At 40.6% G+C, this 27,792-nt stretch overlaps 1 protein-coding gene across 6 annotated transcripts in view; it reads left to right on the top strand.

Moving 5' to 3' along the window:
• Positions 1-1,150: 1,150 nt before the first annotated feature.
• Positions 1,151-27,792, top strand: part of HPS3 (HPS3 biogenesis of lysosomal organelles complex 2 subunit 1) — a 39,085-nt gene continuing 12,443 nt past the window's right edge. For 3 of the 6 annotated variants that reach the window (XR_006817980.1, XR_006817981.1, XR_006817982.1), the window contains exons 1-10: positions 1,151-1,784; positions 9,328-9,819; positions 10,601-10,772; positions 10,876-10,961; positions 13,101-13,293; positions 18,448-18,529; positions 21,125-21,279; positions 23,335-23,443; positions 25,886-26,067; positions 26,929-27,109. Coding sequence is in view for 2 of the 6 variants with exons in the window: in XM_046001713.1 (XP_045857669.1) it covers positions 1,568-1,784; positions 9,328-9,819; positions 10,601-10,772; positions 10,876-10,961; positions 13,101-13,293; positions 18,448-18,529; positions 21,125-21,279; positions 23,335-23,443; positions 25,886-26,067; positions 26,929-27,109 (1,869 nt within the window). In the remaining 4 variants the exon portion in view is untranslated. The remainder of the gene's footprint in view (positions 1,785-9,327; positions 9,820-10,600; positions 10,773-10,875; positions 10,962-13,100; positions 13,294-18,447; positions 18,530-21,124; positions 21,280-23,334; positions 23,444-25,885; positions 26,068-26,928; positions 27,110-27,792) is intronic. The other 3 variants (XM_046001713.1, XM_046001712.1, XR_006817983.1) reach the window with 2 other exon arrangements.

Genomic DNA, 27,792 nt, shown 5'->3' with positions numbered 1-27,792 from the left:
TTCAGTCTTGAGGGAGGAACTAAAAAAAGGACACACATGGCTTGTATTTGTGGAGAGGGGTGTTCATGCGTGTTGTATCTGAATGAGTAGTTGTAAGCAGCTGTTAGTCTGTTTTCTATAGGAGCATCTATGAGTTTTCAACCCTACATTGTGACTTCCTTGTCCAGTTCTTTGTCTCACTTAGTTTGGTGAATGGCTGTATCCCAAAAAGTCCCTATTGGTTGGGTTAGGTGAAGGACAGTAGGATATTAAGGGGTACTTTATTCATCTAGATGGCAAAGGAAATGGAGGTATAATTTCAATAGAGGTTTAACTTCAGAGCAATTGCACTTAATTTGCAAATTCTTCCAGGAAAAAAATTCATGAGGGTGAGAACTAAAAACTGACCAAAGGAAAATTTGCTCTTCAGGGACGCCTGAGTGGTTCAGTGGTTGTGTCTGCCGTCTGCTCAGGCCAGGATCCCAGCGTCCTGGGATCCAGTCCCCCTCACCCTCTGCTGCTCCCCCTGCTTGTGCTGTCTCTCTCTGTCAAATAAATAAACAAAATCTTAAAAAAAAAATTTTTTTTTGCTCTTTTTTAGTTTTGTCCCTACATAAGTAAGGGGACACCGAAAGTAAGAGAACACCTCACAAGCCAAACTTACATATATTATTTTCTGGATTAATTGTACAGAATAGCTCTAAGGCTCACTTCATCTAAATGTACGGGGGTGGGGGGTGGTTAGTTTTGTTTTTTTAATTGGGATTGCAACTATGAGCTCCCCCTTGAGACAGGAATGGATACAGGATACAGATTGTTTTAGGAGCACTGGACTGAGAGCTAGTGGATTTCACCCCTAGTCATTCCATCCTCTGAGGCTCAAACTATTTATCAAATACATGGAGTTCACTAGGTGATATCCACCGTTCTTCCATAAATTAATAAATTTCCTTTCTCCACCCCTCCCTTCCTTCCTTTTTGCGAAGCACATTCTGAATGTTGTTCTTTCCAAGGAAATCATCTAGAATTTCCAGGATTTCGGAACAACTCTTCAGAGTGTTTAGCCCGGTGTGGAGCCCTGTGCACTACACTTCACCTTTCACAGCCCTTATCTTCCTGAAGCTCAGAGACTATGGCGCCGGGGTGAGGCGGGGTGGGTACAAAATGGTACAGGACAGCAGATAATCAAATGTTGAGACGTATTCAAGGGCCTACACATCTCGTCTAGCTCAGTGCAGTAATATGAAATGACGGAAAAAAAGGACACTGCGGTCTTTGCGCCGCCAACCGCAGGGCGCCGAGCTGCGGCCGACACTACAGGGTCGGGTCAAAGGCCCCGGGACAGAGGCCCGCGGGGCGCAGGCGCACCCGGCGAAGGCCACTGCTCCCCGGGCCCCAACCTCGCCCCGTAATAGCTTCTTTAAGAAGGGGAGCCGCAGGCAGCCCGGATGACGCTCACGTGACTCGGTTCTGTGCAACTGCTGGCGGAAGTGGTCCAGCCTCTGCGACCCGAGCGGGGTCTCCGGCGCCCCGCGGGGCGTGCAACCTGACTGGACACCGCCGGGGTACCCCGGAGCCGGTGGTCGGGATGGTGCAGCTCTACAACCTGCACCCGTTCGGGTCGCAGCAGGTGGTGCCCTGCAAATTGGAGCCCGAGCGGTTCTGCGGCGGAGGACGCGACGCGCTCTTCGTGGCGGCAGGCTGCAAGGTGGAGGCATTCGCCGTGACCGGACAGGAGCTGTGCCAGCCGAGGTGCGCCTTCTCCACGCTCGGCAGGGTGCTGTGCCTGGCCTACAGCGAGGCCGGTGAGTAGCAGCAAGGCCAGGGGGAGCCCGGATCCTGGCTTGGGGCCTCCTTCCTAGAGGACTCAGCGTCCCCCGCGGTATTCTGGGTGGGGAAGAGACTTCCCGGAACTTGCTGGAGGGTCTCGCGGGGTCTGGCTACTGATTACTGAAGGCGAGTAGAGCCGTGCGGTTGTCGCGGCAACCACAGGTGCGCGCTGGATTCTAGGGGGCGGGGGACGCTGTCTGCTAGCTCGCCGAAACGTTCTACTCACCCAGACACCTAAAAACAAACAGGACAACTCCCAAAACCCCAAACTCAGAAGTATAGAAAATCTCACTTACAAAAGTAGGGAGAATAGTGTATTGAACTCCAGGTACTCCCAGCTTCACCAGTCATGCCAACTTATTATGGCCAGTTCTTTTACATCTATATTTTTATTCACTTCTTGTCGGTTTTTTTTTTTGTAAGATTTTATTTATTTATTTGACAGAGATCACAGGTAGGCAGAGGGGCAGGCAGAGAGAGAGGAACGGAAGCAGGCTCCCTGATGAGCAGAGAGCCCGACTCGGGGCTCGATCCCAGGACTCTGGGATCACGACCTGAACCGAAGGCAGAGGCTTTAACCCACTGAGCCACCCAGGCGCCCCTTCTTTCGGTTTTTGAAAGCTACATTATATGCTGGTTTTTAAATCTATGCAAGTGGAACTCAAGTCATAAACTCACTCCCACCCAAAGCAGCACAGCAGCCTCCACTACCCATTTCCCACCAAAATGTGAAGCAGTACCAAGGAACTACTATGTGGGTATATCTCTCTATATTTCTATTTTAGAAAAACCCAACATTTAAAAATAGGTGGTACTTAAGATTACAGAAGGCTTTTTTTTTAACTGCTTAATAATGCCCTTAAAATGTGTTTCCTCCTTCTCAAGAGGGATATAAAGGCATAAACTGCAGTGTTTATGGTAGAAAAGCCCATGGTTCAGGGGCTTACTAATGAAGTGGAGAGCATGAACTTGGAGGATTGGAGATCCCTTTCTAATTCCTACTCTGTCTGCTACTGGTTGGATGTGAGTTGTAGAAACTTTTGGATCTCAGTCTCTGTTTAAAAAAAAAAAAAGGTTGGGATTACTAGATCAGAGATTTCCAGGCATTGGGATTTTTGTGGGTCCATAAAAAACTATGGTGCTATCATCATACTTAGTATCTGACTCTTCATTTTGTCCAGTAAAAATATATATATTTTAAAAGTGAAAAGCCCAGGGCACCTGGGTGGCTCAGTGGGTTAAAGCCTCTGCCTTCAGCTGAGGTGGTGATCCCAGGGTGCTGGGATCGAGTCCCATGTCAGGCTGTCTGCTCAGCGGGGAGCCTGCTTCCTCCTCTCTCTCTGCCTGCCTCTCTGCCTACTTGTGCTCTCTCTCTGACAAATAAATAAATAAAATCTTTTAAAAAAAAAAGTGAAAAGCCCTGCTATTTACTTTAACCAAAGAGAAAAAAGCAGTTAGTCCTAAACATCGGATATCTTTGCTTTATGAGCAACTTACTATGCTATTATTTTTTTTCTTTTTGACTAGTGAAGACATCAACAGAAGCCTGCATTGATTAACCGATAATGTTTGAAAACCACTTATTAGATCTGTATGTTCTCTGTCAGCAGAAGATTCTGATTTTGGAATTTAGTAGAAATACTTCTCAATCATTTGTCAGTATTGGTGGTTTTTCCCATCGCAGCCCCCTTTTAAAATCTTTTTTTTTTTAAATATTTTTATTTATTTATTTGACAGACAGAGATCACAAGTTGGCAGAGAGGCAGGCAGAGAGAGAGGAGGAAGCAGGCTCCCCGCTGAGCAGAGAGCCTGATGCGGGGCTCGATCCCAGGACCCCGAGATTGTGACCCGGGCGGAAGGCAGAGGCTTAACCCACTGAGCCACCCAGGCACCCCCCACCCCCCTTTTAAACATGGAAGTTCTTGCCTTCAAGAGCTCTACTGAATGGCAAACTCACCAGTCTCAAGGTGTGATATGTGTGTCTGTGTGTGTGTGTGTGTGTGTGAGAGAGAGAGAGAGAGAGAGAGGCAGAGACAGAGAGACAGACATATTTACATGATCTGCCCCATTCTTCCAAACAGACAATTATTCTAGATTTGGAAGTGGCAGGCATTAGGTAAACCTCTAGTTTTCTTCCCTATCGGTAGTAGTGATTGTTGGGATCCTTGATATCACTACCTGTGCTTCGGAATCACCTGGGGGAGCTTGAAAATATGCTAATGCCTGGACCACAACCACAGAGAAACTGTCGGTTTCCTGGGGTATGCCCCAGCATTGAGGCGAGTCTGATATTTAGCCAAGATTCAGAACCACTGACCTAGTGCCATACTGGTTCCTGTAGGCAGTAAGTAGCATGCTAACCTTATTAATGAGGCCTTGAAAAACAAAGACTTTTTATAATCAAGTTGGCTGTCCTTAAGAAAGTTCAGGAGTCATGTGCTATGGCATTGGCATGAGTCAGACAGCTCAAGGGTAATTTTGAGTCCTCAGCTTGAAGACTAGGTATAACCCCTGGGTACAGCTTCTGTTAACCCACACATAGCTGACTCCTAGCTATGCTGAAACCCAGATAACTTGTCTTCCACTTCTCAGCTAGCTTTTTCTTTGGTCTCTTTCCTCCCATCCACAGTAATTTAGACATGGGGATTCCAGCTCTATGAGTCTAATGTCTTTATCTGTAGTAAATCTCCCCCTGTCAGAAACAGAATGAATCTTACATCAGTCATTGATATTTACTGTAACGGCTTTGCAAGTCTCTTACCCAAGTAGAAAACACTTCCTTTCCTTTCTTTTTTCTTTTCTTTTCTTCTTTTAAGATTTTATTTATTTATTTGAGAGAGAGAGAGAGCCTGAGAGAACAAGTGGGAGGAGGGGCAGAGGGAAAAGCAGACTCATCCCAAAGACAGATGCTTAACTGACTGAGCCACCCAGGCGCCCAATATTTTCATTTTTTAAAATCTCTAATTAGCAGGATGCTATTCTCCCTTTATAAAATTTGGAGGTGTTAGGGAGAAAGAAAGTTGGTAGAAATTTTGAAGGATAGAGGGCCCTAACATTATCATCAGTAATGGAAACTTCATTTAGGCTTTGTGTATGAAGAGAAGAAAAGGAGACCTGAGAACTCACTGCTCTCAAAGGAGAAAGACCTGGTGGCCAGGGTTGAGTGCAGTGTGGGGAGCTCTGGTGCAGGACATTTGTTTATGGGGTTTCTGAAGGTGGTGGGACTGGGAGTACAAGACCACATGGCTCTCACTGCCTGTTCTTTAGCACAAGTGTCTTAAATGACTCTATTACATCCCTCCAAACCCTACTGTCTCTTTACTTTTCTAGAGCCATAAAACATATTTTGAATGCATTGCGTATTATTTCTACCTTCTGATGTCAATTTTGTCATAAGAGCAACCTTTTACTTAATCTGGTATTAGTGCTGGCCAGGTTTATGATCTTGCTGTATAAAAGGAAGTTTATTATTTTGAAAAATCAATAATCTCAGTTTAAGAAGAAATGTGAGAACGATTTTTAAATTTACTTAATGAAGACAGAAGCTGTTGGAAAGTAAGTAGAATAAAGCCCTGACCATATATATAATGCCTAAAAAAAATTTTTAAGTCCGTCAGAGGAAGGCAAATACCATATTTTTTTTATATGTAAAGTCTAAAAATTAAAAAACAAAAACTAATTGATGGTTGCAAGAGGTGGGGTGGGAGCAGTGGGAGAAATAGGTGAATTGTTGTTTTTTGTTGTTGTTTGTTTAAATACATTTTTAAAAAAGTTTCATAAAGAGCTGTTATGAATCCTCTAGGCTTATATCTCCTTTTTAACATTTTGAAAAATATCATATTTGGGGAATGAGCATCAACTTTCCACTAACCAGATCCAAGTTTAAGTCCCAGCTCTATCTTGTTGGCTGTGTTGCCTTAGGCAAGTTACCTAGTTTATCTGAGCCTCAGATTCCTGATCTATAACATGGAGAATGAGATAATATCTTGAAGGTTTGTTGTGAAGATTCACAGAGAGAACTCTAAATCTCTGATCATAATACTTATCAGGTAAACACACTTACTTTAACAAGTTCTAGTGCATCATTATAAAACTAATCTGAAAACATGCAAGGCAGTTTGGGCACTATTTACAGTTTGTAGATTATATATAAATGATAAATAGCCTTTATCAGTGAAATAGGTATATGTTTATAAATGGATGAAAAAAATTTTATTTAACCAAATATTCTTAGTTTTAAAATTCATTTACTAATTTGAATATGGCACCAAAGCACGGGCAACAAAAGAATAAAGTATATTGGATGTCATCAAAATAAAAAACCTTCATGCATCTATAAAAGACACTAAGACACTAACAACAGATTGAAAGGGCAATCCAAAGAATGGGAGAAAATGCTTGCAAAGCATATATCCAATAAGGGATTAATATCCAGAATATATAAAGAGATCCTATAACTCAACAACAACAAAAGCCTCTTCAAAATGGGGCAAATAGACATTTCTTCAGATGGCCAACAAGCACATGAAAAGATGCTTAACATCACTAGTGACCAGGGAAATGCAAACCAAACCCATAATGAGATACCATTTTACACCCAGTAGGTTGGCTATTATGTATAAGAAGAAAGAAAATAGCAAATGTTGATGGAGAAATTGGAACCCCTGCATACTGCAGGAATGTAAAATGATGGAGTTGCTGTGGAAAACAGTACGGTGGTCCTCAAAAATTAATTACCATATGATCCAGCAGTTTCACTCTTGGAAGTCTATAAACAAAGTAACTGAAAGCAAGGACTTGTGCAGATATTTGTACATCCATGTACAAATTTTTAAATGAGAGCCAAGAAGTGGAAGCACCCCAATGTCCATTAGCTGAAGAAAAGATAAACAAAATGTGGCATGTGCATATCTGTACCTGCATGTTCTTTGCAGCATTATTTATAATAGCCAAGACATGAAAACAACCAAAGTGTCCTTAAACATGATAAATAAAATGTGGTATATACATAAAATCGAATATTATTGAGCCTTAAAAAGGAAGGAGATCCTGAGACACGTTACAACACAAAGGAGCCTGGAAGACGTTATGCTAAGCGAAATAAGCCAGACACAAAAGGACAAATATTGTATGATTCAGTTTATATGAGGTATCTAGAGTGGGCGAATTCATAGAGACAGAACCTAGGATGGTCATTGCCATGAGGAGTTATTGTTTAAGGGATACAGAGCTTTGAGGAAGATGAAAAAGTTCTGGAGAGGGATGATGGTGATTGGGGCACAACAATGAGAATATACTTCAAACTATTGAACTGTATTCTCAAAAATGGTGAAAATGGTAAAATTTTACATTATGTATATTTTACCACAATAAAAATTTGAAAAAAATAATTTACTGAGGACATTTTAGGAAGATAGAAGGCAACAAGGGATCTTTTGACCCGACTCCATCCAAACTGCTTCTCTGGAACAGAGAGCATATTCATGGAGCCTATAGGGTACAGTTAGGTGTTTTGCCACAATATCCAGGGAATGAACAGGGGCACCTCCATTTCTGTGGTATCAAAGGGACCAACATCAAGAGAAGGTGATTTTCTGGAAAGCTTGCTCATTTCGGACAAGGAGGGAACCTGGCCAGCCCAGAGAGCGTTTGTGGAAAAGGGACTGCCTGTTTGCTGCATTAGTATATGGGAAGTCATTATGCTAACAGCTCGGTGTTTCAGTTTCAGTTCATTGGAAAAGGGCTTATTTACCAAATAATGTTGGTAAACAGTGTGTTCTACATTTGAAAAAACCTTGTCTTACCTTCCCATCAAAGTCTAAACATTAAGAATTTAAATTAAAAAGCCACTAAAATAGAATATGTAAGAATATATTTATATAACTTGGAGGGCATAGGAGACTGTCTAAGCCAATTAGGAAACCCAAAGGCCAAGAAGCAAACGATATATGACTGACTACATGCATATCTGACTATTTTTACTATGGTAAAAGATGCCATAAGCGAAATCAAATGTCAGAGACTAGACTACCAAAAACAATTTGCTATTCATGACCAAACAAAGATTAATTTCACTTTTACCCAGAGAGCTGCTATTTCTTAGAAGAAAAACAAGTCAAACATCCTAATAAAGTAGATACTTGCAGAAGAGAAATCATACATAGTTGATAAACATGGGAAAAGATGGCCAACTTTAGAAATGGTCTGGAAAATATACATTATAATAATCATAGTTGTTTCCCCATCACACTGAGTCAGTGCTAGTGAGGATATGGGGAAATGGGCATGTTCAAACAGTTCTGCTGGTAACATGAGTTCCTATTATGTAATTGTGATAGAATCTGTCAATATTTTTTATTTTTTTTTCAAGATTTTGTTTATTTATTTGACAGAGAGAGAGTGAGAGAGGGAACACAAGCAGGGGGAGTGGGAGAGGAAGAAGCAGGCTTCCCAATGAGCAGGGAGCCCAATGCGGGGCTCGATCCCAGGACCCTGGGAACATGACCTGAGCCAAACGAAGGCAGACACCCAACGACTGAGCCACTCAGGCACCCCAGATTCTGGCAATATCTTAAGATTTAAAACATACCTGCCTTTGGGCCCAACATTTTTCACTTTTGGGATTCTATGCCATTGAAACAAACCTCTAGAAAATAAATATATAGGTATAGTCCTGTTTATTACAGCATGAAGTATAGTGGCAGAAAAACTTGAATATATATCAATAGGGGAATTGTTGAATAAATTATGGCACATAGGATACATAGGATATGTAGATAATTTTCAATAAAACAATGTTAGATACCCATGTATTGATTTGGTGGGTTAAGATTTATTGGTAATTTTTAGAAGTTGTAAATTGTTGAATATTTTCAGTGTGATTCTATTTTGGTGGGGGAAAAAAAACCAAAACCCTAGTCTACAGTCCATGTTTATATGAGAGAAAGGTATAGAAGGGCACATACCAAGCTCTGTGTGTTAATGCTGGCTCCTCACAAATCGGACTGCAGGAAAAAGATTATGCTTTTCACCTGGCATCTCTTCACAGCTTTGATTTCTCACAACAGAGAGTAACCATAAAATTACTTTATAATTTAAACAGTATAATCAAATCAACAAGTAAGGGAAAATTAACTTGGATTTAAGTTTCACTTACTATGTATAGCTTTATGCTACTTCTCAGAGTTGACATGAAGGTGTGACTTGTGGGAAGAGGGGTTTCAGAGCTGCAGGAAACACTCAGAGCTAATATCAGGAATAATATGTACAATTTCTGTGTAAGCTGCATGAATAATTAATAGATTATCTTAAGATATGATGGGGAGAGATTTATTTTGGAGCCTCAATGCCTAATGTCAGTTAAAAATATACCTAAGATCCCATTAATTAGGGTTTTGTTCTTGTCAGTCTTCAATTCAGCCAGTCACATTAGGATTCACTAATAGTTCCTTTTCATGGCACACAGTAAGTGGTTATTTCTAATGACAAATTCTTAGTATACTCTCATTTCCTTCTCAGGAGACTATTTGGCAGCAATTGAAGAGAAAAACAAAGCTACTTTTCTACGTGCCTATGTGAACTGGAGAAGTAAAAGGACTGAAAACTGTCGCGTGTGTATCCGAATGGTTGGACACAATGTGGAGGCACCTTTCAGTGAAACCTACAAAGACCAGATGTCTATTATTGAAATGCCGCTTTCTGAGGCCCCCTTGTGCATCTCCTGTTGTCCAGTGAAAGGAGACCTTCTTGTTGGTTGCTCCAATAAATTAGTCTTATTTAGTTTGAAGTATCAGATCATTAATGAAGAATTCTCAATATTGGACTTTGAACGTTCATTAATTATACACATAGATAATATCATTCCTGTTGAAATTTCTTTTTGTGTTGGTTATGTTGCTCTCATGTCAGACTTAGAAGTCTTAATACTAAAACTGGAGGCAGACCCTAAAAATGGAGAGAGTGTTAAACACCAGCCACATAAGACCAACAATTCAATGAAACAGACAGAAGGTAAATAATGAATTTAGCATGCTTTCTTATCTTAGATAAGAAAACCCTTACTTCTGGCAATCTTTGAGGGGTGATAGTATGTGTGTGTGTATAGTATGTGTGTAAATGTACATGTATGTGTATATATCACCAAGCCACATTATTTGTAGATTCAGTTATTCCTGATACATGGGATTTGGGTTTATGTACTCTGTAGCATGTCAGTGTGTTTCAGCATATACTCATCAATAGAAATAATGGAAGAGCTAGGACGAGTTTCTAGCCCCAGTTCTCAGAAGTTGAATGGTCTTGGGTTAGGAATACCATCTCTCTGAGTTTCTTTTTTTTATTTTTTAAGATTTCATGTGTTTATTTGACAGAGAGGGAGAGATCACAAGCAGGCAGAGAGGCAGGCAGAGAGAGGGGGGAAGCAGGCTCCCCGCTGAGCAGAGAGCCCCATGGCGGGCTCAATCCCAGGACTCTGGGATCATGACCTGAGCTGAAGGCAGGGGCTTAACCCACTGAGCCACCCAGGTGCCTCAGTCTCTCTGAGTTTCAATTTCCTCATATAAAAATTGGGATAATAATATCCTGTTGTACTTTATTAGTTGTGAGGAAAAAATGAGGATGGGCCAAGGCTTTTCAAAAACCATAGTGCCTTGCAAATATATGAGATGTCTGTGTATGAATACATAAAATTACCATATGTTTATTTAATTGGTCTGGGGTATTGTGAAATTTAATTTTCATTCAAGTAGTACTTGGAATTATTAAACTCTTTTCTCAAATTTTATTTTTTAAGATGTCAATAATGAAACTTTGCAGTTTGAGTCAGATGACTTTGTTATCTGTCAAAAGCCCATGGAACTTCTCGGGGAAAAAAGTAGCCAATCTGGAGTATCTGTTACACTGGAGTCCACTGGATTAGCCGATGAAAAAACAAAATATTACCACGTTCAGCATCTGCTCTATAAGTATTACAACGCTTTTCACTCACTAGCATTTAAGATCTATTTACCTGCATAGAAGTACATGGAAATTAGATATCTTCCTCTCTTTCTCTTTTTAAACTCGCAGACGTTTTGCTCCTGATATTTCGTCCTATGCTTTTTCTGATGACATCAAGTTACATTCACTTCAGCTGCTACCTATTTACCAAACAGGTAAGTAAGGATGGCATTTCTACAGTGCAGTGAGGTGAAAAGGTTCTGGGCTGGGAAGGGAGACTGATGTGGTGAATACGTTAGGTTCTTCTACTGAGTTTCCCTGTGCCCTTGGACAGGTTCTGTAATGAATAATGCCAAGTGCCTTAGCAAATAATGCTAAATAGTGCTCCTGTGAGCACTAGAAAGGGAAGTTGTCTACTTAGGAGAAGCCATGGAGAGGACATGACAGGCAAAACACGTTTCTCTTTTTTGAAATGGTTACTTGGCCCAAAAAGGGAAATTGGAGCCTTATCCTCACTGGGGGTTTTTAGCTGGGTATGTGGCAGAGCTTCGTTTGATGGTCTTGCGAGCAAGGTGGGAAAATGTTGACTGAATGGGAAGTTCATTCAGAGCAGTTGACTTGGATGCTTTAAAAAATACTGATGCCCAGGTTCTACATACTGGAGATTCTGACTTAATTAGTCAACTACAGTGCCTGGGCATCAGTAGTTTCTTAAACGCTCCCCTGGAACCAGTGGGCAGCCAAGACTGAGAATTTGCCATTGGGTTCTGTACTTAGTCCTGGCCTGCCTAACGTCTTTAGATGTTGCCAGAGACAATATAAATATTATTCTGATTAAATGTGTTTATAAACCTCCCTTATTTTTTTCTTTCTTTTTGTAGACATTTATTACCTACTATTTTGGGTGTTGTGCTGAATACTAGGGAACCAATAATGAGGAAAGTAGCAAAAGTACTTGCACTCATGGAGCTTATTGTCTTGAGGGGGGAAGCAGACATTAATCAAATAATTATTTGATTAGTATCAAAGAGTATACAATTACATACCAAAATGAGTGCTCTATGGGAAAAGAACTCTACCTTGAGAGCCTGTAGCAAAGATACTAACCTCGTTTAGGGGTCAAGAAAGGTTTCCTAGGAAAGAGGATCTGAAGAGTGAATCAGGGCTGATTTGGAAATATGGTTGGGTGCAGAGGAAGCAACAAAGGCATTGTGGTAGAGGGAGAATCTTATGTTTGAGGAACTGAGAAAAGCAAGACTGAGAGGTAGAGCAAGGCAGAGAGGGTTGTGAGGCAAAGTTGGAGACCAAAGAGGGCCGAGAGCCAGGTTAGGGGGTCAACTTCTCCCTTTCTCTCTCTTTGCAGTAGCAAGGTGCTGGACTAATACCATAGAATTTCCCGTAATCTGAATTTTGCTAATTGAGTCCCCACAGTGTCATTTAACATGTTCCTGTATCTCCTATATTTCCCTGTGACTTGGTAGTTTGATCTAAAGCCATACTGTTCACTTTGGTAGCCATTAGCCACCAGCTGTTGTTCAGCACTTGAAGTGTGACTAATCTAAATTGAAATACATTGTTAAGGGTAAAATTCCCACCATTTAAAAATTTTTTTAAATATAATTTATTTATTTATTTGACAGACAGAGATCACAAGGAGTCAGAGAGGCAGGCAGAGAGAGAGGGAGAAACAGGCTCCCTGCTGAGCAGAGAGCCTGATGCAGGGCTCAATCCCAGGACCCTGGGACCATGACCTGAGCCGAAGACAGAGGCTTAACCCACTGAGCCACCCAGATGCCCCATTTTTTGAAGAGTTAGTACAGAAGTTTATATATAAAAGATCTCATTAATTTTTTTATTGACTGCTTGTTGAAATGGTAAAAGGGACATATTGGGTGAATAGAATACACTATGAAAATTTTGCCTGTTTCTATTTACTTTTCAAAATGTGATTACTAGAAAACTTGAAATTACATATGTGGCTCATGTTATATATCTGTCGACAATGCTGGTCTACACTAAGTCTTGATTAGATGACGATGGTGGTGATGATTATGAAGACGATGATTTGGTAGCACAAGTAGTGCTGACTTCTGTTGGAAGGTACTGACTCTTTTGGCCACTCTTCTTGTGACAATTAGTACCTACATCTGTTAATTTATTAGGGGTTGCAAATGGTCATATTTTAGTTATATCACTCCCTTTTCATTTCCTACCGGCATTCTTCTATAAAGAGCAGTTTTCCCTAAACAACTCTTTGGTTATCCCCTGATAGACTCTTTTCCTTAGAAAAGTTAAGATAGCGATTTCCTTTATTTACTGGTTTCCTGGCCCCCCCCCCATTTTTTTTCATGCAGGTTCCCTTACTTCTGATAGAAAAATTTTGTCTCAGGAAAAAGAGTTGCTGAGTCTCTTCTGTTTCTTCTCATTACCTCATGTGGGCTATATGTACATGGTTGTCAAATCTGTTGAATTAATGTCCGTTTACCAGTATCCTGAGAAGTCTCAGCAGGCGGTGCTCACACCACAATTTTTGCATGTCATCGCAAGGTATGTTATAGTGTTACTTGCTGGACTTGGAGTCACTTATACTGCATATTCTTGGGTTGCTTCTTAAATCAGAGAATTTAAGATTGTGTGGGGGGCGCCTGGGTGGATCAATCATTTAAGCCTCTGCCTTTGGCTCAGGTCTTGATCCCAGGGCCCTGGGATAGAATCCCCCTTTGGGCTCCCTGCTCAGTGGGGAGCCTGCTTCTCCGTCTCCCTCTGCCTCTCCCTCAGCTTGTGCTCTCAATCATTCTGTGACAAGTGAATAAATAAAATCTTTAAAAAATAAATGAAAATTGTGTGAACTGGTATATAGTATTATAAATTAATGGTGTATATTTGTCTTTTGATGGCCCATACCTACCTTTCCAATGTCAAAGATTTAGATTCTGGTTTTGCCTTTATTTTCTTAGATTGGATAGGGGTTTTTGTGAGGAAAAATTTTCACAGGGAATTTTAATGAAAAGTCAGTGGAGCCAGTCAGGACATCTCTGGATTTCTTTTTAGATTTTTACATTTTTTTCTCGACTGCCCTATCCTTTCTGTGTGAGTTGAGTTATTTCATAATGGTTTAGAACTGTGAAGGAGCCAGAAGGACTACCTACCCTCTGATTAGTACAAATGGGGAAATAAACCAGAGGTTGGGATTGGCAAGGTCATGTGGCTAATTGGAGGCAGAGGCCTTTTGAGTTGCCTTACCCTAATATGCTGGCATGTAACTTGGGTTCCTGAGTAGGATTTTAATCTCATTTCCTTTTATCTCAGCCGTAACTGATGCTTCTGGTTCTATTTCCTGTTTTTTTGAGCTTAGGTTATGTGCAAGGCACTGCATTGGGCCCTCTGGCCAATCACTTTGAATAAGGTACACCATCTGCTTTCTAAAGCAACATCGTGAAAGAAGGCCAGAGATGCAGGCATGCAACACAGACACTAGGGAATTTGTGACAAATATCTTTAGACTTCGTGAAAGTTGTGTAGGCACTGCGAGGAGAGAAATTACTTCTGGCTGAGTCATACAGGAAAGTTTTTTGTGCTTGGAGTGAGAAAAGCTTAGTTAGAATCTACAGATGTAGATTAGAAGGGATTTATAGAGAGAGTGAAGACTATAAACAAAGGCTATGTCTAGTTTGGTAGGAGCATCTAATAACTAATTGCAGAGGGCAGTGATTTTTAAATTTTTCCATCTGAGTGGTAGTATCAGTAACTACAGCAGGTGCTAGAGTATATTCAGACAGCATAGAATTCCCCTGAAGATTCGCCACTCGCTCATCATGTAGTTGCTGCCCTCTCCTCCTGTTTGGTATGAGGAGAAATGCTATTTATTATGTGTTTCCTAAGTGAAACCTGTGGAAGTAGCTAGTCTCAATTTCTGTGTTGCATATAGTGATGTTCTTTAACTATGAAGAAGCTGAAATGCAGAGAAGTGGTGCAAATGATGCTTGAGAGAGAGCTCAAGGCTTTGAATATTAAGGACTTCTTTAAGGTTTTGATCAACAGTGATGTGATAAGAGCATTGCTTTAGGAAAATTAGTGGTATCTGTTATGCAGGATGGATTAAACACAGGTAAATCAGGTATTGAAATGGTTCAGGGAAGGATAACCAGGGCGTACAGCAGTGAGAGGATAAGGAAGAATGGATGGAAGAGGCTTCAGCAAGAGAATGATAAGACTTGGTGTCTGTTGGGATGGTGGGAATGGCGGAGGCATGAAGAAACCTCACCAGAGTATTGAGGCTGCTTTTATGAAAGTAGAGGCTGGCGAAGTATGGTGCGAAAGAGAAGTTTGGTTTATGAGTTTGAGGCGCTTAGGGAGTATCAAGAGGAAATGTTATGTAGGCTTTTGGGTACAAAACCGAAGATCAGAAAAGAAAGGGAAACGTACATGCTTTATTACCATCAAGAGAGACCTGACTGTCCAAATAGCGAGCATGGCCCCAAGAGTGTATAGCAGAGAAACGTAGTTGGAAAACTGAACTCTGGTGAAGGTCATGTTTAGGAAAGGAGAGAAAGAACAGAAGGATTTTTCCAGAATGCAAAAAACCTAAGGAATTATAGCATCTTAGAAACCAAGGAAAAACTAGAGGGAGAAAGAGTGAAGTTTTAATTTCTCTCCCAAAATATTGATGAAAAGACTATTAATCTTTTCTCTGATTGCATAAATGTAAAGGACACTGAGAATTTAGTGATTTGAGTCCCTAAACTTATTCCCCCTCTCTCTTAAATATAAGTCATGAATTAGTTTAGAATGTAGAGTCCTGAAAACACAGTTATGGGGATTTGAAGGGACTGCATTTTTCCTGTCTCCGGGTAAGAAATTATTGAAGCTTTTCTTAATATCAGCACCAGAATACATTCTGACACCCTTAACTTGACCATGGAAGCACTAGACATTAGAATAGCAGTTATTATATGTAAATTCAGATTCTTAATAAAGATCCCCATCCCTAGTTTTAAAATCCTATATTTGTTGAACTTTTTGCATATTATTTTACCCAGTAAATACATATTTTAGATATATTCTGACCCGTAAGTTTGTCTTGAAAAGTTCCTTGGAGGCTGGTATGTTTTAAAAAAAATGGAAAAAATTTTTTGAAGAATCTAAGAACAATATAAAATCATGTAAAATGTCATCCTTATAGAAATATATAAATAGGAAAGATCCACCCCCCGCCACCGCCACCCCCGCCAATAATCCTAGTCCTTAGAATTAACCATGTCAACAATTGGTGTATATTTAGGGCACCTGGGTGGCTCAGTTGGTTAAGCCTCTGCCTTCGGCTCAGGTCATGCTCCCAGGATTCTGGGATCGAGCCCTGCATCAGGCTCCCCGCTCAGCAGAGAGTGCTTCTCCCTTTCCTTCTGTCCCTCCCCCTGCTTGTACTCTCTCTCTCCTCTCTCTCTCAAATAAATAAATCAAATCTTTAAAAAGAACAATGGGTGTATATTCACCCAACTTATTTAAAAAAACAGTGCACTTACTACTATGATTGGTTTCACAGAAGTGGATCATATGACGTCCACCGTTCAGCAACTTGCTGCTTCACTTAGCAGCGTATCCTGGACATCTTTTCACACCAGCACACTTCAGTTCACTTTATTCTTCTCTTGTACTGCTGCTTAGTATTCCAGCAATAGCCAACAGCTGGGTTACTGTAGGTGGAAGTGAGTCAGAGGACCAGTTTTTTAACCTCTGGAATCTGCTAGTCATTTATCTTTATGGTCATAGCTACTCTCACCTGTCCTTCCTGCCCCACCACGGGTGCTTTTTTGCTTCTCAAAGTCCCTTTTATTCATTTTTACTTCCTGGTGCTAACTCTCTGTTCTAGATTTCTAAGTGGTGGTTCTGTTGTTCTAGCGATTATCAAGACTCCAGAGGTCATGTCCTAGAACGTTGTGGAAATGGACAGAGATGGCAACGAGTGAGGCTGCAGTGGAAACCCCCCAAAACAGGGAAAGAATGCCCTGAGTGATACATCTTACCTACATTGTGCAAAGTCTCCCAACTGTGGAAATATCAGAATGCCTTCCTTATAAAGAAGTATTTCTTCTATTTTTAAAAAAGATTTTATTTATTTATTTATTTATTTGAGAGAGAGAACTCGGGTGTGCACACACAAGTTGGGGGGAGGGCCAGAAGGAGAGGGAGAAGCAGACTCCTTATTGAGTGGGGAGCCTGCTGCTGGGGTGGGGCTGAGGGGCATCCATCCCAGGGCCCTTGAATCATGACTAAGCTGAAGGCAGACGCTTAACCGGCTAAGCCACCCAGGCACCCTGAAGCAGACTTTTAACTGACTGAGCCAAGAAGTATTTCTTCTACGGGTGCCTGGGTGGCTCAGTGGGTTATGCCTCTGCCTTCGGCTCAGGTCATGATCCCAGGGTCCTGGGATCCAGCCCCACATCAGGCTCTCTGCTCAGCGGGGAGCCTGCTTCCCCCCTCTTTCTGTCTGCATCTCTGCCTATTTGTGATCTCTGTCTGTCAAATAAATAAAATCTTTTAAAAAAAGAAGTATTTCCTCTATTATAAGATCAATGCTAGGTTTGCTTTATTTCAACATAGTTCATTTTTAATTCTCCAACTTTTTAATTTGTTTTTAAAAATTGTTCCTGTTGGGGGGGGAATTATTCCTGTGAACCGTCTATAAGATGGGTTTTAATTTCTAAGTTAACTGTTTTTATTATTTTTTAAAAAGATTTTATTTATTTATTTGACAGACAGAGATCACAAGTAGGCAGAGAGGCAGGCAGAGAGAGAGAGGAGGAAGCAGGCTCCCCGCAGAGCAGAGAGCCTGACTAGGGGCTCGATCCCAGGACCCTGAGTTCATGACCTGAGCCGAAGGCAGAGGCTTTAACCCACTGCACCCAGGTGCCCAGTTAACTGTTTTTAATGTAGTATTGGAGTGTTGATTTATCCACTAGTCACCAGGCATCCATTGTGCCCTGACTGTGCCGTCTCTAGGTCATTTTACAGTGCAGAAGCAGCCTAGAGTTGTAGAAAGAGCTAGAGGAGTGTGAAGGAGTAAGAAGACCTGGGGTCTAATTAGGCTCCATCCTCCAGAAATGTCTTAGACCAGTCATAAGACTTCCAACCCCTCATCTTTAAAACAAGCTTCTGGAGTAGATAATTCTCAAGGCTGCAGATAGTCTATAATTTTCAGTTCTACCATCAGATATGTATTTGCATAATCTAAGTGTGTTGTCCAGCCTAATCTAGGCTCAATTACATCCTGAGATGAGTGGGATAGAGATAGTAGTCAGGAAACTTGTGTTCTAATCTTGACTCGATAGTCACCTCTTTGTACCCTGGGCTTAGGGAAGCTCCTTGGGACATCATTTTGTCTGTAAAATGAGATATTGACCTACATCCATGGTTCTTAACGAGGCATGTAAAACAGAGCCACACATGGAGCTTTGTAGAATTATACATGTCTAGCTTCAGCTCTTAGAGATCATGGTTCAGTAGGGCTGAGGTGCGGACTATGGGGACCACTCCATGGGGATTCGGAGGTGCTCTCTTTGTTAAGAAGCAGACTCATCGTCAAATACTGATGGGTCTTCCCTACCCACCATTGCTCTGTTTGCCTGTGTGAAGTCCTCCCAACTATGGGCATGTTGGTTATTGGCGTCTGCTCTGCTCAGTGGTGTCTCTCCTCTTCCTTAGCAACAACCTACAGTGTTTCACAGTGCGGTGCAGTGCGGCGGCAGCTCGTGAGGAGGACCCATACGTGGATACCACCCTGAAGGTTAGAACTGGTTTTAGATGACAGTAAAGTCTTACGATTGAAAGGGGGTACGGGAATGCTTACAGATTTGCTCTTGGGTCTAAACTGGTGATCGTTAGAGGTCTGAAGGTCTTGTTTATCAAAGCAGAACTTTTGGACGTAAAATAGTAAGCATTTTGTGACAATTTTTAAGATTACTTTGAAAACATTTCACTCAGAATTTAGGTGAAGGGAAAGTTTTTAAAATTTGGTGAAGAATATGTGTAGGGTAATTTCAGAGAGAGTACTTTACAATTATAGTATACTACAATTTTACTCTTTTTTAATGGGAGTACAGATGACCTTTGTATATAGCTATTAACAAAGCACTAGAGAACTCTGTGTGTTCAAGGACACAAATGCATGAAAAGAATTGATTTCTACTGTTATCAGATACGCCTATGATATATTTCTGTCGTCTTAAACTGAGAGTTAATGGATGTGCTAGATTATTAATCTCATTTTGAGTGAGAACTAATATGCTTATTCTCTGAAGAGCTCTTGACCACAAAATAACCATAGGCAGTTTTATGATGAAATTCTTTATTTTCTGACCTTGAATTTCTGTTCTCAGAAATATACTGATCCTTTGTGTGATGTACATCATATTTATTCAACTTCTCAGGTATAAACTACTTGAATGGATATTTGTTATAAAGCAACATGCTGCAGGAAACTTCCAAATTATGATGGCATATATTTTTTTGTAAAGATTTTATTTGTTTATTTGAGAGACAGAGTGAGTGAGAGAGTGAGCACGTGATTAGGGGCAGAGGCAGAGAGAGAGAGGGAGAAACGGGGCTCAATCCTAGGACCCTGGGATCATGACCTGAGCCAAAGGCAGACACTTAACTGACCGAGCCACCCAGGAACCCCATGATGGCCTATATTTTATAAGTTAATGTCTATCTGGGACCTGGAACACCTTTTCCTGGAAAAGTAAGTGTTCAGTACTGATGGTTAGGTTGCTTTGCAGTGCTTAATATGTCCAAGATCCTCTTCCACTATCACGGTCACCCAAATTGTGACATGTGATAGCATTTCATGTGATCTGAGTTCTCTGTAACTCTTTCATGCAATGGGCTCTGTATAGTTTTCTGTTGCTGACCAGGCATACTGTCTACCTTCAGCCTCTTAAGAAATCCGACTCACAGCTTCCCCATGCCTTTCTGTGTTTAAGTGTTTAAGATACACACATAGCCGCTTCAAGAGTATATTTTAGAAATAAAGGTTATTTCCCTAGTAAAAATAGAAGGCCAACATATTCTTTGTCCCTCCCTCCTCCCAACACCTTGCTTTGCTTTTTTGTTTTCTATTTTTCAAACCTAAGAAAGACATAGGCTTAACATAGGTGGTGATGCTGGAGTGAGGGGTACATCGTGGACTGAGGTAGGTTCAATCTGCATTTGAAATTAAATCATGTTGTAGGTCTTCTCAGTGTCTCCTAAAACCAGAGGGAGGGAACAAGGAAGAGAGGAAGGGCCAGAAGAAGAGAGATGGGCAGCCTGCTGGTGGGGGAAGCTGCCCTTAAGGCCTGTCCTCTTGAAGGTGGCAGAAGGAAGGACAGTGATGATCATACCTCATGGCTCCCCCTTTCCTGCAACGCTCCCATTCCGAAATACTAGATACCACCTGAACCAGCTCACGTGTAGCTTCTTGCCAACTCAGACTTTGCAGGCCGTGGTGTCTGAGAAAGATTTCATGACCTCAGGATGCCCAAAGAATACATTTTTCCTCCCTTTCCTCTGAGAGCCTGACTCCTCAGCACTACCTAAGGCTGTCTCATCTATTCTTAGGAACAAAAAAAAATAGATGGAAGGGTTTCCCCAGTTATACAAAAGGACAATGAAGATGACTCAGAACCAAAATAGTGTTAATGGACGAGAGGGCACAGGCCTGGTAGCATCATATTGTGAGCTCCCAGAAAGAGTGCTTCTATTATCTTATCCATTCTACTTGAACTAGTGCTTCCTTACAGGGACAGGAGCCTGCTCCTGGTCCAGGATTTCCTCCCATTTACCTGACACACTCAGCTGGTCATCCATTCCGGGCCATGTTCCCACCTAAGGAGCTAGCAGTGAGAGGCCATCAGAACATGCAAGCATTTCTCTTCTATTCACCCATCCACTTAGAAACCATTGATGTTCTCTCTGTGCAGTAGAATGACCTTTTATAGTGTCTAATTTTTCCTAGCAACACAATGGGTCATGTCCCTGAACCAGCCCACTGTAAGTGGGGATCTCTCCAGCAGGTTATCAGCCCACAACTGTGCTCTGAGAGCTGCTCTGTCAGCCACACAGGAGTTCCCACAGCCTCAAGGGGCTCAAGAGCACCTGCTGCCTGCATTCACTCAGTCAGTAAATACTGAGTAGCTCTTCGGCAGGCACACATGGATAGGTAGTTGGTTACATAACTTTGGATAGGACAACCTCCTCCTCTGATAAGAATAGGAATTCAGATTTTTTATTTTGGAGGGGGGTGGGTGGGGGAGCAGGACAAATAAACAGACTGACTTTTGAAGGTTAAAGTTCTTGTACCTTTATTTCTTGGTTAAATTTGTGATGTTTCCTTTACTAGGCTTGCCCACCTGTCAGTATGGATGTCTGTGCTTTAAGAATACAGCTTTTCATAGGCTTGAAAGCCATCTGTCACTTTAAAAACCACCTCATACTTTTGACCAAGGCAGACCCTGAGGCCGTTCCAGAAAGAAGAGAATCATCTAAGAGGCTTCTGTAAGCATCCCCACACTTCCGCCCATTCCTGCCAACGTTTCTGGAATGAATTGTTACTGGTGTATTTTTTGTATGTCCTAGTTTATCTTTTTAAAAATCAGAACTTTGAATGATTAGATGGTTTGTCTATGGTTTTTTTTTTCCAGAGAAGGAAAAGAAGGTCCTAGTGATCTCCATACTATCCTTTATATTAACCTTGGAATTTTAGAAGATAATGAATTATAAAATAGTTCCAATAATAATCTGTGGTATTTGAGATAAGCTAAAGGACATGCTCTTCAGTGTAATTAATAGGAAAGACAGAGCCTCTAAAGCTAATCCAAACTAAAAGGCTCTTTACTACTTTTTTTCTTTTCTTCTTTCACCTTCCAGTAGTTACATTTTTATCCAGGTATTATTTTCTGGTGTTTCAATTCAAAAGAAATTAGTAATGCATTTCTTACCTTAAAGCACATTCATGATATATAGATATGTGCTGATCGACCTTAAAATTGCATTTGATAACACTAATCTCTGGTTGACTCTTAGATTTTCTGCTTTTACGTTGTTTGGAATTGAACGCTTAGTTCCAGACTAATTATGCGTCTGTCCAACATTTCCTGTTCTGTGAACTTAGTGGTAGGAATTAGGTGATGATGATGATGAGGATGATGATTTGTGTGTTCTCCTATGAATAATTTAATCAGGAAAGAAATCCATCTGGGAGAAGAGAAGCAAGTGATGTATAGATGGTCCTCTACATCTTTGTCCATCTACATTCTTTGACTTCCAAGTTTTCAGCTTCACGATGGGGTTGAAGGCAATACCCATTCACTAGAAACCGTATTTCAGATTTTGAATGTGGCTCTTTCCCTGACTAGCGACCTGTGGTATGGTATTTGGTGATGCTACAGAGTGGCAGTGGCAGCTCCCAGCAGCCATGTGATCATGAGGGTGAACAACCAATACACTCACATCCATCCTGTACCCAGAAAACCGTTCTGTTTTTCACTCTGTACAGTATTCAGTAAATTGCATATTCAACACTTTATTATAAAATAGGCTTAGTGTCAGATGATTGCTTCTGTGAGTGTTCTGAGCCAAGTTTAGGGTAGGCTAGGCTAAGCTATGATGTCTGGGAGGTTAGGTGTATTTGATTTATGGTATTTTCAATTTTTTGTGGGTTTATTGGGAGGTAGCCTTGTTGTAAGTCAAGGAAGAGTTGTATTTCTAGTCAAACATCGGTTTTTGTTTTTAACACGAGTTTTTGCTTTTTCAGATTTTTTTTGCCTGTGCTTTGTCCCACCAACAGGAATAATCAGAGGTTGATTTAGGTAACCGGTCACTCAGAGCGTGTACAGAATGGCCTGAGACTGACTGATTCTAAAAGCTTTCTGGCAAGAGGAAGAACAGTTCACTGTCTTGCGAATTATTGACATTTTTTGTCATTGGACAATTTTTTAAAATTCTATTTTTAAATGATTTTTTAAAAAATTTCTTGTCTATTTGAAAGTTTCATTGGTCAGAGGTCTGCATTTTAAAAAGATTGTATGCTAAAGAAAATGCATCACATAGTGAAAGCCAGAGCTAAGATAGTGCTTGAAGTGGACCATGGTTATGTATGTATTCTGCATTTCCCCAGCAGCCCCGAGTGTTTGGCCTAGTGTTCTGTTGCAGCTTCTGCTTAGATCGGTGGCATAAGGCAAGCGGGACTCCTGAAGGCCATGTGCAAGACAGACACTAGGCACAGGGACTCTCACAGCTAAGTCTCTCTTCCTTTTGAGGGGTCTCACCTGTTCTTTGAGCATTTTGCCCATTTAAGAATTCTTGTGGAGTAAATTGGAAGCAATTGGTTTATCAGTACATGAGAGTTGTCGAATTTTAAATGCTGTAGGGCTATGTAGCATTGTGAACTAATGTTGTATAAAAATCCACTGTATAGCTAATCACTGAAGAAAATACTCAATGAAAATGATTGCATAATTCTTCTTATGTATCTAATATTTACCATTTAAGATTACCATATATTAATTCTGTGTCTTACCTTGTAATTCTCATCTTTTGTTTTGCTTTCAGTTCTAGAAAAGGAACCAGTGGTAAGCTTAGAACACCTCCTGTAGCTGAAGCTGGGTGGAATTTGTATATTGTGGATACGATCTCACCAGTGCAACTGTACAAAGAAATGGTACTCCTTTCACACTTGCAGTTTTTTTTTTATGATTTTATTTACTTGACACAGAGAGAGCACAAGTTGGCAGAGCAGCAGGCAGAGGGAGAGGTAGAAGCGGGCGCCCTGCCGAGCAGGACCCTGGGATCACGACCTGGGCTGAAAGCAGATGCTTAACCCACTGAGCCACCCAGGTGTCCCAAAAACTCTATTGGATCCTGGATCCTTTTTTTTTTTTTTTTAAAGATTTTATTTATTTATTTATTTGTCAGAGAGAGAGAGAGAAAGCACAAGCAGGCAGAGGCAGAGAGAGAGAGAAGCAGGCTTCCCACTGAGCAAGGAGCCCAGTGCGGATGGGACACAATCCCAGGACCCTGGAATCATGACCTGAGCCGAAGGCAGTTGGGTCAACTGACTGAGCCACCCAGGTGTTCCTTTCACACTTTCAGTTCTTACTGGTAGAAATTTAGAGTCAAAGTCATGACCAGATGTTGATTCTAATCATCACACATTCAGAATGCCACAGCCAACCAGCTTGCAGGCTCTGACTGCAGAGTGTGGATCTTCAGTCATCTTCATCATTTTCACAGCTCCTGACATTTGAGGAGCCAGTAGAAATTCCCTTCACTAAAATAAGACTGACTTACTCATACCCACCCTCCAAAGAGGATTGATTAACCAGTCTGAACATAAATAGCCTTTGACCTTTACTTTCAACCCTAGCAAAGAGAACCAGGAAATGGAGGTGTGAGAAATCTTAGATCATTTATCCCCATCTCATTCTGAAATACTAGCAGATTGTCTCAGGGCTCTGCGCACCTCCCTCATTGTCCTGTGGGTAGTGGCCCGGGGTTGGGGGGAGGGGTGTACGTTCTACCTTTTTTAAAAACGACAGCTGTCCACTCATCACTAGTATTTTTTTTAACTCTTTCTTTTAAAATAATTTCAAACTTACAGAAAAGTTGCAGGGTTAAGAATAGTAGAAATAAAACCCTGTATATTCTCCACACAGATTCACCCATAATCAACATTTTACCCCTTTTGCTTCTCTCTTTCTCTCTTATTTTTGTGCTCTTGTGCTTTCTAAATGCGTACACCCACCCCCACCCCCCCCCCCCACACACTGAGATCCATTGGAAGGTAATTTGCGTTCATCAGAGCCTGATGCCTCTAAATACTTCGTTGTATGTTTCCTACAGTCCGGGTATTTGTTTACATCACTGAAGTACCATGAAATGCTTAATAAATGAATAAATATGGGACCCGTATTGCAATGTTGTCAGTTCACTGACATCTCCCTTGTCCAGTACAGGGCCCAGTCTAACATCAGGTGGTGCATATAATTATCATATCTCCTTGACCTTCTTTCATCCAGAATAATTTCATAGCCTTTTTGTTAATGGCATAGATATTTTTGAAAATAAAATTTTGCCCCTCCACCTTTTAAAATTTTTTATTATTTATATTTTCTTGTTTAGATTCAGGTTGTGTATGTTCATTCTCAGCCAAGACATTGCACAGGTAACATTGTGTCTTTCTCAGGGTGTTACACCAGGAGACACATGATGCCTGTGCCCTTATTGGTGATGTTAATTTTGATCATCAAGTCAAGGTTTTGCCTGATTTGTCCCTGGCATTTTAATGCTGATAATTATATCAGCTTTGCCCTGTCCTTTTAATCTTGCTTAATGGAAAGTATTAAAACTTCATGTAGATGATTTGTTTGCTGGAATCTGAAAATACTGATTGACTCAGATTAACTAGTGATAATTTTAATAAGCCCATGGTGGGTTACAGAAATAGACCAAGTAGAGCCTAAGTTTAGTGACTGAAACTACAATAAAGGAAGCATACTCAGTCTGAATTTAAGAAAGATCTCAATCATAAAACTTAAAAAAGTTAGCTGTTTCACATATTTGTTAGCCTTATTGAACTATGATCCAAATATTGCTAAGTTAACAGTATTATTAGTATTACATTATTTGTACCTTCTCTAGTGATTAGCATGGTTTAACAAGGGAATGTTTACAATCATGTATGTATTAAACTGGCTCATGGATTGTGAGGGAAAAGAACTCCTCAGCTAAGCCTATCCGAATGATAAATAACCACTTTTTAGTCTTTTATGATTTAATCTGTCTAAATATGAACTTTACAACAAAATGTCTAGATATTCTTTTTTTTTTTTTAAGATTTTATTTATTTGACAGAGAGAGAGATCACAAGTAGGCAGAGAGGCAGGCGGGGGCAGGGGAGGGTGGAAGCAGGCTCCCCACTGAGCAGGGAGCCTGATGCAGGGCTCAATCCCAGGATCCTGAGATCATGACCCGAGCCAAAGGCAGAGGCCTAACCCACTGAGCCACCCAGGTGCCCCGTCTAGATATTCTTAAGAACCAGGAAACTTGTGGGTGTCTTTCTGCAGCAATATTAGTGGCTGGCCTTTTTGTTTGTCTCTTTCAGGTAGACTACAGTAATACCTACAAGACTGCAAAAACCCAGAGCTGTATCCACCTTCTTAGCGAGGCTCACTTGTTAGTGAGGGCTGCCTTGATGGATGCCAATCATTTGGAACCTGGAGAAAAAGTGGAGCTCTTGGAAGCATTTAAAGAAAGCTGTGGGCACCTTGGAGACTGCTACAGCAGGTTGGTGATGCTTCTTGGAAACTTGTTAAAGAAGCCATCTGGAGCTTTGGGTGTAGGTGCCAGCTTTCCCATCTCTGGTAGATATCTGATGAATGGGGGGACCCTTGAGGGGAGGTGGTTCATTTCTTCATGTATTCCATACACGTTTATTGAGCATGTACTGTGTGCCAGGTACTGTGCTAGGCTTAGAGCCACAAAGGTGAACATGACTGTTTCCTGCCTTCAAGGAGTTACAATTTATTAGAGGAACAATGACTCTCCAGTTCATGAGTCTCCCTCTGCTTAATTTAGGAACTAAATTTCTTTCAGGTCATCGGGACCTGCCCATGACCATGAAAATCTCAGAGACGGGCATTATTACTGGTTTATTGCCTGTTAGCCTTAAAAGAGAGATACTATTTTGGTGGTCTGGGATTTTAATCTTTGTAGTCAGTGCTTTAATGAGTTCAGAAAAGGACTGGGATGAATAGTGGTTTTTATTTTTGAGAATGGACTTTATAGATTTTTTTTGTATATGATTATTTCAAAGGCTTACTTGACCCATGGGAATGATTATAAATTAATAAGATAGACTTTTCTTTCCTATCAACACCATTATTTTAGAGCCACATTATAAATCCTAAATTCACTGAATGAATTATTTTTCTATTTTTATTGTGAGCAGGCAAAAAGAAACTGTATTAATTAGAATGACTTTACAGAATAAAGCAGAACTTGTTTCAACGACATATGGCAATAGAAGAGTATTTTGAGATTTATGTCTTCCGGAAACATTATCTATTTTATTATCAAATGTGTTAGACATCCAGGCTTTAAAAATGACAAATTTGAGGGTTTTTTTTTTTACTTCCTTCCCTTTAGGCTTGACACCCAGTATTCCCACCTCGCCTTACCATATTATAAGATGTCTGGTTTGTCTATGGCTGACGTGTTAGCCCGAGCAGACTGGCTACTAGAGGATGGATCACAGAAATACGAGAGGGGACTAATCTTTTACATTAATCATTCACTTTATGAAAACCTGGATGAAGAATTAAGTGAAGTGAATATGGTTTTCTATTTACTTATATCTAACCTTCCTAACTTTTCATTTTAGCCATTTATCTTATGTGATACTATTTAGAAGTCAGATTTCAAATGTTTTTCTTTGGGATTATTTTCTTCTTTTCCTAAAAAGGTTATAAAAATGTCCTTTTCTTCATTAATAATCCTAGAATTATAGCTTGGAAAAGAATTTATAATTACCTTCTCCTACTTTCTCATTGTATAGATGAAGGAATGTGGTTCATTGTGGCAGAGCGACCTGCCCAGTGTGACAGGCGCGCATCTTTAGAAGAACGACACACACCCTGGGCCTTGCCCTCCTTCTTCTCATCTGCACTCCTTTGCACAAGACAACCCTAGTTCTCCCAAACTCCAAGTGTCCAAAGCTTCACTTAGGAAATCCTGGCCCAGTGACCTTAAGACATTGTTAAGGCTTGTTTTTAGCCCTTCTTGTATTTTTAAAAAGAATTGAGTCAAATATCCAAAGCTGAACATTATAAGACCAAATACTTTAAGGTTTGGAGAGAAATGAATTTTTTTTAATAAATTACCTCATTAAGTATATTTTGTACTAAGCTGGAATTTTTAAATGTCTTTTAAGTGTAATTTAATCAAATATTTATTTTCTTCTTTTGAACTCTTATTAAAATTAGAAATGCCAGCCACAACTCTATACATATT

This window comes from Meles meles, chromosome 4 (genome assembly GCF_922984935.1).
Source record: "Meles meles chromosome 4, mMelMel3.1 paternal haplotype, whole genome shotgun sequence".
Taxonomy (NCBI): domain Eukaryota; kingdom Metazoa; phylum Chordata; class Mammalia; order Carnivora; family Mustelidae; genus Meles; species Meles meles.
The sequence above is the reverse complement of the archived record's forward strand: the minus strand, read 5'-3'. Positions and strand labels throughout refer to the sequence as shown.